General features: G+C 41.9%; 1 protein-coding gene across 1 annotated transcript in view; it reads right to left on the bottom strand.

Annotated features, from left to right (window-relative positions):
- Positions 1–2,263: 2,263 nt before the first annotated feature.
- Positions 2,264–12,444, bottom strand: part of IL7R (interleukin 7 receptor) — a 15,796-nt gene continuing 5,615 nt past the window's right edge. Inside the window, exons 3-8 of the mRNA XM_027900627.1 lie at positions 11,309–11,463; positions 9,558–9,712; positions 7,502–7,679; positions 6,580–6,670; positions 4,615–4,690; positions 2,264–3,418 (exon numbers count right to left, since the gene is read on the bottom strand). Of these exons, the coding sequence (XP_027756428.1) occupies positions 2,912–3,418; positions 4,615–4,690; positions 6,580–6,670; positions 7,502–7,679; positions 9,558–9,712; positions 11,309–11,463 (1,162 nt within the window). The 3' untranslated portion in view covers positions 2,264–2,911. The remainder of the gene's footprint in view (positions 3,419–4,614; positions 4,691–6,579; positions 6,671–7,501; positions 7,680–9,557; positions 9,713–11,308; positions 11,464–12,444) is intronic.

Below are 12,444 nucleotides of genomic sequence, written 5' to 3' on the forward strand. Positions count from 1 at the left end.
CAGCCTGATGAACATGCACAAGAAGAGTATATCTGGTAAACAAGCTGACAATTTAAGTGGGGGATGACCATTACCTTGAGATGTAATTAACATTTTTCAGCATAATTGCAATTAGACTATGACTCAGTATTTTGACCAACGACAGTCTAAGTTTATTTGTGCATAGCAAGGAGACATTTGCATCGTGCAAATGAACTGCATATAGATAAGGGGAGAAACAAAGATGGGAGAATATCTGTACTGTACCACAACTGCAGAAGAGCTGCCAGAGTCCACTGGGTACATGCAGAGAAAGAGCAAACAGCTCCTGTGTCATAAAGCAGCTACATACAAACCAAGGTCATCAACTTCTTTTTGGGTGTGCAGCTGAGTAAGAGCACCAGAGGCAGAAAGTGTGGAGGAGGAAGACTATGCTGAACTGGAGTATGTGAAAGCTAAGCAATACTCCCATGTGGATGCTGAGGCAGATGGGAGTTTGTGAACAGCTGTAGGAAAGCTCTGTCCTGTAGAATAAGGAAATTACTCAATAAAGTGTTGTCCAGATGTAGCCATGGAAGTATCTTCATATATGTACTATATTTAACCTGGCAGTAGACAAGAAATGCTTGTGGTGCTTCTGGCTTTGGTGCAAATTTGGCTTTATTTTTTTTTCCCCAAAAGGAAGCTGAAAGTGGTTATATCTGTATACATCCACCAAATTTGCTGATGGCTATAAAACTGAAGAAAGCATAGCACATACTGTAGAGGATTTTCCTGATGTGCTTTTACTTCTTCCTTTATCCCCTTTTTTGTTTGTCCCTGTTTTGCTGGAAGAAAATGTCATTCCAGTACAGTCTGTCTCTATCTGCAATCACACTGTGGAAGTCCACACAGTATGAGCATTACCAGCAGCTCTTTTGAAAAAGAAATACAAGCGTTGTAAAAAAAATGAATGTCCAGGGATTTCATCTTTTTCTTCTGCATTAATCAATGCTTCATTCAGCAATAAACAGCGATAAACAAAATAAAAATTCTGTAAAATGTCACTGGAATACTTGAGCCAAATCTGAGGCCCTGTTACAGACAGTGACCATAAGTTCTCCCCGTTCTAAGGTTTCCCTGGTGGTGGGTGGAGGTGAAGAATGTGGAGAACTGTCTTGAGAGAGCTGTTTTTGGCTTCATATGGTCCAGAATTTTTTGGCTTATACTGTCTTCTGCAGCATAAAATTCTGATTCAAGCAATGGAGTTTAATGCAAGCTCCACTCTCTGCCATATCTTCTTGAAATCAGATGACAGGATATATTAAGTGATGGGATCAATTTTGATGTTCTCCTGGCACAAAGCTGTCTTGGCAAAGGCAGATGGAAGCAGCTGAGGTTTTGCAACATCTCTGTGACCATTACCAGTTAAAACAAATTCGAGCAGCTCTGAGGATGAGAGAGGACTCTTTTCACTCTTAGACTCCGGAAATGTGAATACAGTTTGGTAAAGGAGAATTTCAAACAGCTAGAGAAACTGAGACTGCACAGTGAGGTGAACCTGAATCCCAGAGTTCAATAAAGCAGTCTGGATGTCCCAAGGCCACACTGCTCTGCTATCATGCAGTCATGTGGCTGTAGCAGCTTTATCTCCAAGTACGTGCTCCACAACGTACAGAATCTAAGGAGGACTGTGAAGTGGCTCAGCCATAATGCAAAAAACAAAAACAAAAACAAAAACCAAACAACCCCCCCCCCCAAAAAAAAAGTGATATTGTCAAGAAGAAAAAAGTCACAACTCAAAAACACCCACAAAATCCCCCAAACCCCCAAAACAAACAAACCCCAACAACAAACTAAATACTATCTCCAGGCAATTTACAAGTTACTTTAAAAAATAAAATAGGTCTTCTGATCACTGTAGAATCCATGACATTCCATTCATCTTCTTAAGTCAGATGTTGCACGAGATCATTGCCTATCCAAATTCATAGTATTCATATGCAGTCACAGCTACTGGAAATAATGCTAGTAAACAAACATGGTCAGCTCAGCCTCTGCCCTGGAAAGTTCTTACATGCTAGATTAATGCTTGCACAAGAGCTGCAGAGAAAGACAGCACTGTGCGTTTTACAGTCCTAATTCAGTTCCTAGGAAGAGAAGGGTCTTTGGTTTACACAGTCAGCATGTGAAATATTGAAAATTTAAAAGTATTAGAAGTCCCTGTGGATCTGTAATTGGCTCCAGGGCAGATCTTTACCAATAGTAAAAAGCAGTCGCATATAGGGTTTTGCTTTGTTTTGTGTCCCAAAAAAAACCCCCCAACTAAATCAGCCTCAGAAAACATCTTTCTGAAGTGGGTCCAGGTACCATTTCTCCTGAGGACTCTGCTAAATCCATTTGTGCTGTTCAAACTTCTGAATCCCCAGGCAGCTAACGCTTGATAGCAACCCTGATTTACTGTCTTTTTGCAAACTCATTGATTTACACTGACTGCAGAGGAATTACCCTCGACTTACTACTGTTTAAAGGGATTGCGTTCTGTTTAACTTGAATTTCTTGCCATATTTCTTGCTTAGGCATTAATAAGAGCTTAGCTCTGTAACCAGGAGAGTAACAGAAGAATCCGTTGACTTTTACAAGACATGCTGTGGTCCTCAGCTGGGACTGCACTATTGTTGCTCTGGATTAATCAGATTTGAAGATTAAAGTCAGGTTGAATTAAATTTAGTTTCTGCTGCAGTGGAGACTGCTAGCAGCATACTGAGTGCTGAAGTTAGGCTACTTCTAGCTGGAATGTAGGAGAACCCACTTTCTTGCAGATATGGCATTGCACTGTGAGCAGGGTGAGTGGAGGAGGTGGGAACTCACAGGATACAGGAAAACAAAACAGAAAGCTCAAGTGTCCTGCTTCTGTTAGAGAAAAGAAAAAGACACGTGGTTCTTGCGAGGTTTACTGAATTTTGTAGAAGCTGGACATTGTTACGTAGGCTTCCTCGTTGTTTGGTGATCTCATTTCACTGTTAGGCAGCATCTGGGATACAGTGTCATCCTCTGTGGGCTCTGGATGGGGTTGGCCAGAGGGATCCAGGGGAGGAGCAGAGGAAAGGTTGGAACCTCCACTGTTGTGCAGGGGCACCCTGTTGCCGTGGCACACCTCATAAGTGCTGGAGCTGCAGTTTTCTTCCGTGACTGCCAACGGGCTTATGCCCAAGAGTCTGTGCGGGGCCTCAGCCAGACAGATGCCTCCGTAAGTCACAGACAGGTTTAGGTTGCTTTTGTCTGTCATCACAGGTGTCATCTTCAGGTCTGATCCCCTCCTGAATTTTTCTGGAAGGCTTGTCTCTGGAGAAATTGATGGCTGCAGGAAATTTTCCAGTTCAGCTTTTGCCCGAATACCGTCCACTTTATGGATAAGAACATAACCAAAACTCTCTGGGTTAAAGCTTATATCAAAATTCTGTGTGGTAAAAGGAACATCACAGTTAGTTAACAGTGGGTAATAGCTTAAGTGAAAAGGCACATTGATAATTTATTTGATTTTAACTCTGGATGTAACCTTGAGCACGCTGAACAGCAGGTTAGCAGAGAATAAGCTATTAAGTGGCTGAAAATCCCTTTCCCTATTAATCTAGATCTGTCCCGTGTCCTCCTAAAGGTAGCAGTTTATGCTGCAAAGTGTTTTATGCTCTACACAATGTGGTGGGAACTGGTGTCTCAAAGACTTTTCTGACACACCCATCTGTTGCATGCCTGCCATTTCAAAGAATGAGTGTGTCCATCCAGGCAATTTCTTTCAGTTTTACCTTCTTAATTTAGTAGAGAGGAAGTAAAAGTTTGCCATGACTTCCTGAAACACATCAGGAATCCCTGCAGTGGGGCGCAGAGGGTGTGGGAGAGGTGTCTTAAATTAAGAAGTGTTAAATTAAGAACATGCTAATAATGTACCAACTGGAGACAACAGCATTGGGGACTTCCTTTGTGAAAAACTGAACTAGACATACAGTTTTAACGCAACAGATTAAACCCACACCTTGTGGTTTGTAGCATTTTCCCATCTGGTTTTTAACTGGCTGAGTAGTTCATGTGCTGCATGTGTATGAACAATTCTGCTGACCATGTAAGGGTACTTGGACATCACCAGGGATGCTTGCAAAAGATCCCCATCCAGCCCTATGATCACAGTTTCATAGAATCACCAAAGCATCTTGGCTGGAAAGGGCCTCTGGAGTCCAACCTTGTGTGAGAAGTGTGACCTGGATTGGGTTATCCAGAACATTTTCCCAAAGCAGAACCTACTTTGTCTCTGGGCAAACTACACAATGTTTAATTATTCTCATGAGAAAGATTCTTTACTTGTATCCAGTTTCTATAAAAAACCTTAATTATTTCAGCCTTTCTTCATGTATCAGTTTCCCAAGCCTTCTGTAGTAACTCTGTGTGAGTTGAAGCTCAGGCACTAGTTGAATTGTATTTTATTTCCACACCCTTTATTGGCATCTGTCTGTGCAAATGTGGGCTCTTTTCAGTGAATTATAGCAGAATTTCTGAAAGATGTCCTAATTAATGCAGAAAATGCAAGTCTTGTGTCTCATGAGTATTAGTTTTGTCCCCAAGATTCTATACTCAGGTGGAAAAAGCAGTGGAAGAACATACGTTTTTTGGCTTCTTGCATAGTTTCTCCAGTGTTTTTTTATGATCAGGAAGATTTGGCCACACAGCAGGCTTGATCCTGAAACAGCAACAGCAGACAAAAAGCAGCAAAAGAGGGATATGTTGAAGTATCAGAGGTTCATATTACATCATTAGTAATAAAGTAATAATAAATAAATAATAAAAAAATTAATAAATAATAAATAAATAAATTAGTAACAAAGCTTCAGGACTGGGTTGCATTATCCAGAATAACAACAGAAAAGTCATAGAATAAAACAGACAGGAGAAGAGGAGTTGCAAAGGCCACTGTTGATCACTTGAGTGCACAGATTGTCATAGTTAAAGAAAGACACTTCACCAAGTACCGGAAAAGCAGCAAGTTATGCTGGCAAGGAGCTTGTTCGCATCTAGCTGTGTTAACAGGGCTCTGTGTGGTGAAACCAGTTTCTGCCAGTGCAAGATGCTGTGGTTAAAGTGCAAATTTGTTGATAATTGCCTCTGCATGTTTACGTAAGTCAAAGAACAATGTATTGTCCTACTCTTTGGCCAGCTGTTTGTGCCTCAGATATCTGTACTGTGGCCTTGTCCCATAGGTCTTATTTTTACTCCTTGATTAACAAAGTTTTCATGTTGTTCTGCTGCACACCCCCAGCTAGGATGCCTCTAGAGAATATTGTCCAACTGAAATTCAATGTTGCAATGATATAAATATAACTGCATGTATATGAATTTATGTTTCATTTTATTTATGTGTCTCTATATGAGGGTGAATATACACTATGTATAAGCCCCTCTTTTTTTTTTTAACACGGAAATATCTGGGATCCAAAAGTCTCAACTGTTTTTGCTACAGTTTTACATAAGCAAAACTTCTAGCAAAGTTAGAGAAGTGCAGGTTGCCAGCAACAGCAAAATGAAAGAAATAGAAATCTCAGGCTACATCTGTACTTGCAAATCAAACAGCACTAGGGCAGATAACTCCAGTTCTAAAATGTTTAATTGTTAAAATTGTTCTTGTCATGGTTTGGCTGAGGCCAAACCCCATGTTTAACTCAGAAGTTAGCACAGCCCAAGTGGTGTCCTGAAAAAGCAGCTTACACACAGCCACTTCTCTTGAGCTGGATGTAATGGACAGGCTGCCCTAAAAGCCATCAAACAGTCCTGGGCTTTCTACCTTGCAAGGAGTTAACCTTCAGATTCTAGGGTCACCAGATTATCTGCATATCTGTTAATTTCCTTGAATTTGTAAACTCTAAATGCTATATGAATATATATATAGCAGTGTGGTTAAAATTGTATTTAGAGTTATCTGTCTATTGTTGTGTAGCAAATATATAAAAAAACCCTAGTGCAGAAAAATGGCTTCCTGGGTAATGAATTTATCTCCAGTCCCACTTCTGCTGTAACTACTGTGGTGGAGGATGTGGAGCCAGTATTCAGCACATGGCTGGCTGGATGTGGATCTGGCCGAGCTGGTGCCTGACACGATCAAGCCCATTTTTGCAGAGGGTTCTGCCTTGCTGCTTCTGAAAGTGCTGCAGAGCAAACACCCCACTGACTCAGCCTGTGAAAGGGAAAAAGGCAATCTCCCTGGTATGCTATTTTCATACCTCTTGGGACTTTACTAAAACCTGTAGGTCACTTTCTTCCTCTGGATCTTGCTTTTTAGTCAAATCTCCCTCCAGCATGACAGTGACTCTATACATATTTTGTGGTGACTTTGGCTTGCAAAAGTCCCAGTGTTTTGGGTTCAAGACTGAACTCTGCTCAAAGTGGCAGTTCATCTTCTGCCTGCCAACACTGTCTCTTGTATTGCCCATTTCTGCTCTTGCCCTCCCTTCAGTTTGATACAGAGGCCCACAGATGTAGAGGGGATAGTTCACAGGTACAGCGGGGAAAGCAGCAAGACTGTTAGAACAGGATTGGCTTCCAACACTTTTTCTGATATTAAGAGAGTTAGATTACCTGTTTTCCCAAAAAGTTATGATCAATGCAATCATAACAATGCACAGCATGAGTCCCAGGATGGAGAATATAATCATGACCACGCTGCTATCTGAAGAAAAACAAAGAATATCAGCCAACGCATGTAAACATCTCACTGTTAAGCCACTGTAACTGTGATGTCTTTTCAGATGATAAATTGGGAATTCATACCAAGAATTGCACTTGCCTATCATTGGACTGGTGCAATGATCCATTTCTCCTGTCTCTCTGGAGGAGGAAAAAGGTAGGTTGCCAGAGCATCAGCACTTGGCTGAGCTCCAAACTGGATTCCCAGACTGGATTAAAGCAGTTTGAGTCTGCTGTCATCTCCAGTGCATTGAAACCACCACCTGCTGTGTTCTGGCAGCAGCACTGAAACGGCTTCCAACACACGTAATGCTGCTGGGTACTGAAGGGACCCTAAGGACTACAAGGATTTTTCACATTTACAAGTGTGGTGATGAGATTTTAGCCTGTGTTGTGGTTGTGATTAAAGCTCCATGTGTGCACACAAATCCAGGGCCCTAAAATAGGTCATGTTTCATAGCTCTTTGTGCCTTACCCAAAACACTCAGTGCCAGCTCTTCCTTTTCTTGCAAGCCAGCTGGCAGCTCCCTCTGCACCCACCCTCTCATGCGCTTATAGCAGCAACTCCTCTGAATTTATTGCCTGTGAGTGAGATTTAAATTCACATGGAGAGTCAGCCCCAGTCCAGAGTGATATAACTGCTTTTTTAGTCCCCTCCTTAGGGTGCCTGGTGTCTGTGAGGGCTGACCCTACTGTGGCTGTGGGATCTTCCCTCCCCATGCTCTCATCCCTGCTGCTGCTGAGGTTGTCCAGGGAGCCCAGGACCCCCACCTCTGCTTTCCTTCAGGTAGACCAAAGCATTTTCTGCCCTTACAGCTCTCTGTGGAGTGCTGCTCTCTTGCTGTCCTGAAGCTCTTGGAAATGCTCCACTCACTCCATGTGCCCTTAAAAAATTTTCCGTTGGGTTGTGAACGTACTTTCACCTCATATGATGCATTATTTTCGAGGTTTTGTCCCAATAATCTTACGTGATGGTGTGGCGACTCTATTGTCTAAACACACAAAAAAAATCCAGTTATTTTTCCAGCAGACAATGGAGAATTATCTTTGAGTTTCAGCAAAATGTGTGAGATCAGGTGCATCCCTGCAACATTGTGCTGTTTGTTCCATGCCTTTTGTTATTACACAGGTGCTTATCAGGTCATCAACCTAGTTCAACAGCAAGGTAGTCCAGACAGTATTGAGAAGAAGACAAATGACAAGTAAAAGCTCACTGGAAAACTATCAACTGTGCTTTGCCAATTTTGACACTGCAGTGGGAAATACATGCTTCCCTAGGAAGGCTCAGAAGAGAAAGGTGAAAAAATAGATTTGTGAAGCATAAAAAGACGACTTCTGAAAGAGCAGTTACAGGGAACTCTGAAGCTGAAATGACACGGTACAGCTCTGGTGCTCTTTATTTCAATGTATTTTGCTGCCTGACCCCCCCCCCCCTTTTTTTTTCCCTCTTTCTAGTTACAGTTCTTCTGTTATTGCGAATGTGGAGTACATAAAACCTTCTTAAGAAAGGTTGTCTTTTGATATCTGATCTTTGTATATTTTCAGGCCTAATCAACAAGAAAGGAGATTTAATCCACGAAACAGACAGCAGCTAACAAGCTCCAAGTGATGCCCAGGTGTTAGAAAAACTTGTTTGTAGAATTGTCTTGTTGTGATTTAGGGCTTGAAGTGTTTGAATTATCTCAGACTTAGGGGGAGGTTAACGAAGCTTGGGAAGAAGGATATACCACTGATAGTGGACACAAAGAATGCAGAATTTACAGCCACAAGGACATCTGGCAGAACTCCCAAGATAAGGAAGAAACTGGAAAAAAACAACTCAGCAAATGTGCTGAAATTAGCTCCAGCTGGGTAAAAACTATGTCCAGCAGGGCCAGATCATGACCACCTACTCAAAAATCACCAACCCAAGAAACCCACCAACCCAGAAGAAGAGAAAAACTGAACATGGAGACTAATTAACAACAGAAGTGAGTGAATTATTAACCAATAGAAAGAAGAATATTAATTAATAAAAGAACTATTTAACTTGTAGCCAACAAACACTAATTCCATTGTTTGCTAAAATCTATAGTAATATAACGTATAGTAATATAAAATAGTTAAAAGTTTTGATAGCTGGGTGCTTGATTTGTGGAATACCACTGGGCACCCAGGCTTGCACAGTTCTGAAACAAATAATCAATGTCTCTCTCTCTCATATCATTATTGGCTCATTGCACACTGTGTAACAAATTCTATTTGTTCCCTCTGTAAAAACTGTGGACAACACTGTGTTCCCTCCACAAAAAACAGGTGTAGCCCATGCTTTCAAACACTGTGACTTGTATTTGCATGTCTGCCTTTGTGATAGGGAATACAGAGGTCCCTGCAGCTGGGCAGCCCAAACCAGACCCAGCTCACAAAGCAGCTGCAGCCTCAATTCGAGGGTGGGAGAGCTGCAGGGCCACACCCAAAGCCTGGAAGGACTCAGTGCAAAAGGGAAGGTGAAGAAACTTGCTAAATAGGAAAAGAGGTCATACATTCTACTGGCTGATGAGCACAGAAAATAAGAGCAAAAATACCACAGCAAAGAGCAAAACCATCCAAACACTTAGAATGCTTTACCACACTGTGTCTTTTCTTCCCACTGCAAAACCTAAACGAAAGAAACTTTATTAGCCCAGAGAAGTGTCTAACTGAGAAGGGTACTGCCGGCCTTAATTGTTTTGACTTATGAAATTTACAAATGCCAAACATTGCACTTTTCCAAGTTTTCAGCTGGAGAACTGCAGAAATGCAGATTTGCAAATATTTACATGCTACTGGTAATTTTGAAAATGTTTAATTTTGGAAAGCAGTGCAAACCACAGCAATACATCATCACCTACCTTCCAAGTACCTTCTTTCTGCCGATAGGCTACTTGGTGAATTAATTTCCCCTCTAGGTATTTCTTCTCCGAGTGTGGTGTACGGTAACGAATCAGATACTCATTTGCCTCCCTTTGATAAGTGATGTTTATAGCAAATGGGGCTTCAGGCTTAACTGCAAATGACAACAAACCAAGATACAACAGGAGTTGCATAATGTTACTAGAAAATAGGTTTTGAAAAGTAAAAAAAAATCCACTTCAACTCCCAGCTCCTGCAGGGTGACCTATCATGAGCAAGGGCTGTCCTGGGCTGGGCATGCTAAGTCCCAGCTCATCCTTACACCTGATCCTGCGAGGGGCTTGGTTTTGGCCTGCTGAAGGAGCAGTTTGACCAGCAGGGAAAGTGCTTGTGAGGGATGTGACGTTTAGCGTCTGAAAGCAATTCCTGAGCATACCCACCCCTGTGGTAGCACTGCTTGAAGGTCTGAAGTTCAGTCCCTCTCACCAGTGCTCTGAGATAGAGGCCCATTGTAAAACTCACCTGGGAGTAAGGCACTGGGCAACAAAGGTTCCTGTGTACAGGAACCTCTGGGGATGGCTGTGAGGGCAGTGGAACTGAGGAAGGGGCAAAGTCTGACGGTGTTAAAGCAGAGGGGGCTGTGGCTCCAGACCTCTGCTATGAACCCACACCCATCCTGGTGTGCAGGACACTGGGTCAAAGGCCATCCATGCAAGTACATCAAGTCTGATACGCAGCCCTCAGAACTGTCCACAAACTGAGCCTGAGCTGGATGTGCTTGAGACCTTCAGGGACCTTTGCTGTGACAATGAAGTTTCCTGAATTCAGCTTCTAAAGTACATCAGCTCTCACAGGAATGGAAAGCCCACACTTCTCTCCTCTCAAGAAAATTCATATAGCCATAAATTTTGCTCATTGCTTTTGCAAGCCCCAAATACTTAGTCCTTCCATGCAGATCCCACAGTTTCTAGAGTAGGAACCACCAGAGATGGTCCAGGCTGGTCCGTAAACTGAGACGTAATATAAGACTATTACAAAACTATTCAACTAAAGCAAAAATGTTTCACAGGAGGGGGAAGTTGCAGTGCCTACTCCAATGGAAGACAAAGCTATCTGCCACCAGAGAAGAACACAGAAGAATCTGTCCTACATGGGCTTGTCTAGACCTGGAATGAGACCAGTTCCCAAGAGGGGTAGATTCTATGGACACCCTCTTCCTCTTCAGTTTCCTATTCCTCGGCTCAGGCAGGTCCCCAGCAGGTGCTGACGAGGCCATTCATGGGTTCTGAGTGTGGGTTGCACCTTGTTCAGACAACAGGATGCACCACAATGCAAGGCGTGAAAAAATCAGTCTTGCCACCTTGTGGTCCCTGTGCTACCAAGCTCATGGGGTGATCAATCCCAAAACTGAAAAATCCCTAGTAAGAGTTGAACAAAATGTCCCTGCTTGACAGTTTATCTACACTCAGGAAGAGCTGCTTCACCCAGGAATGAGAGTTGGTCTATGCCCATGTCTGGGCAGAGTGTCACAATAAGCCAGAGTTCAGCTGCACATTTTGAACAGAGGTTAATCTTGTTTGGCTTTGAACCAAGGGAAACACCACACTGACAGCATCCCAATCCAAGCTACATGCCCTGCTAAGACACTCCTTTTATACTGCCTCTGCATCACCCAGATTGATGCTTAGGCTTTGTGCTGGGCTATTTTCCCCCTATATCTTAAAAATGTCCAAGATGTTAAGTGTCTTACCAATGTGAGTCACAACCAGGCTCCTGCAGACCTTCCTCTTTGTCTCAGAGAACATGCAAAGGTCTCTGTTTGAGAGTATATCAGTGAATTGTAAGAAGTATGCATCTTCCTGTTTCTTCATGTTGTCACACGTGTACTTACTGTCTTCCTTGGTACTGTTGGCCAAAGTGATATGACAATAATTTCTTCTCAGTCTTACTATAAATTAACTATTTGCTACAAGGGATGAATTCTGACTGCCCATTTAACTGCAACTGAAGTGAGACTCTATGAAACAAGAGAAAATGCCGTGCAAATAAGGAGTTTGAGAGATTGATAGTGTTTTTCCTTGTGGTCTTTGAGGAAAATAATCAGGTGATATAAATCACATTAAGAGTCATGGAGATCTCAAAGAAAAAGAAGTATTACTGAATTAGAGATCTATGTGTTTAAATATTTGTATCTTAAAATTTATCTTACTGCTGCTGCTTTTAAATATAGGTTTTGTACAATGGGTTTGCTACTTGGTGAAGATAAAGAGAAATTTCTTATTGATTTAAGTGGTAGCAGATACAAGGTCAACAGCCTGGCCATGAAGGAGTCACGTGGCATTTTTGGACCTGCATTTTCCCATCTGTGTGGCTGCCATGTTTGAGGACTGTCATAAAATTTCGGCCGAAATCTGCAATAAAGCCCATGAAATAGACAAATTCTAATAAAGTATGTGGGGAAAACAAAATATAAATAGTTACTGATTAGAATGCAAGAGTTACAAAAAAAATTTTCTTTTGCTTCTTTTGCTTGCTGCCACAGAAGTTTCCCTTTTAGGAAAAGGGAAGAGCAAAAGTATGCTAAAGAAACAAAATGTGAGCTTCTTCAGGTAGGTGCAACAGTGTAAAAAAGGTGGAAAGAGTTTCAATGCCTCAATAAGAAGCGGAGATGACTGATGTGTTTGTTAAGTGTAAGGGTTTTGTATACTTGTTCTGGTGTGTTTTTTGCATGTCTGTGTGTCCAAAGACAATAGCTTATTTTAGTCTTTGCCCAAATAAAGACATCTCCTGTGTTGTGGAAAATTAACCCTCTTGCTAAAGAACTTTCTGTGATGAGGATCTGTGTCTTCAAAAACATCTTTTACTTTTCAGTTGATAAAGGCTAGT

This window comes from Empidonax traillii, unplaced genomic scaffold, assembly GCF_003031625.1.
Source record: "Empidonax traillii isolate 1590-97213 ecotype Southwest subspecies unplaced genomic scaffold, ASM303162v1 scaffold743:size316770, whole genome shotgun sequence".
In the NCBI taxonomy this organism is placed as follows: Eukaryota; Metazoa; Chordata; class Aves; order Passeriformes; family Tyrannidae; genus Empidonax; species Empidonax traillii.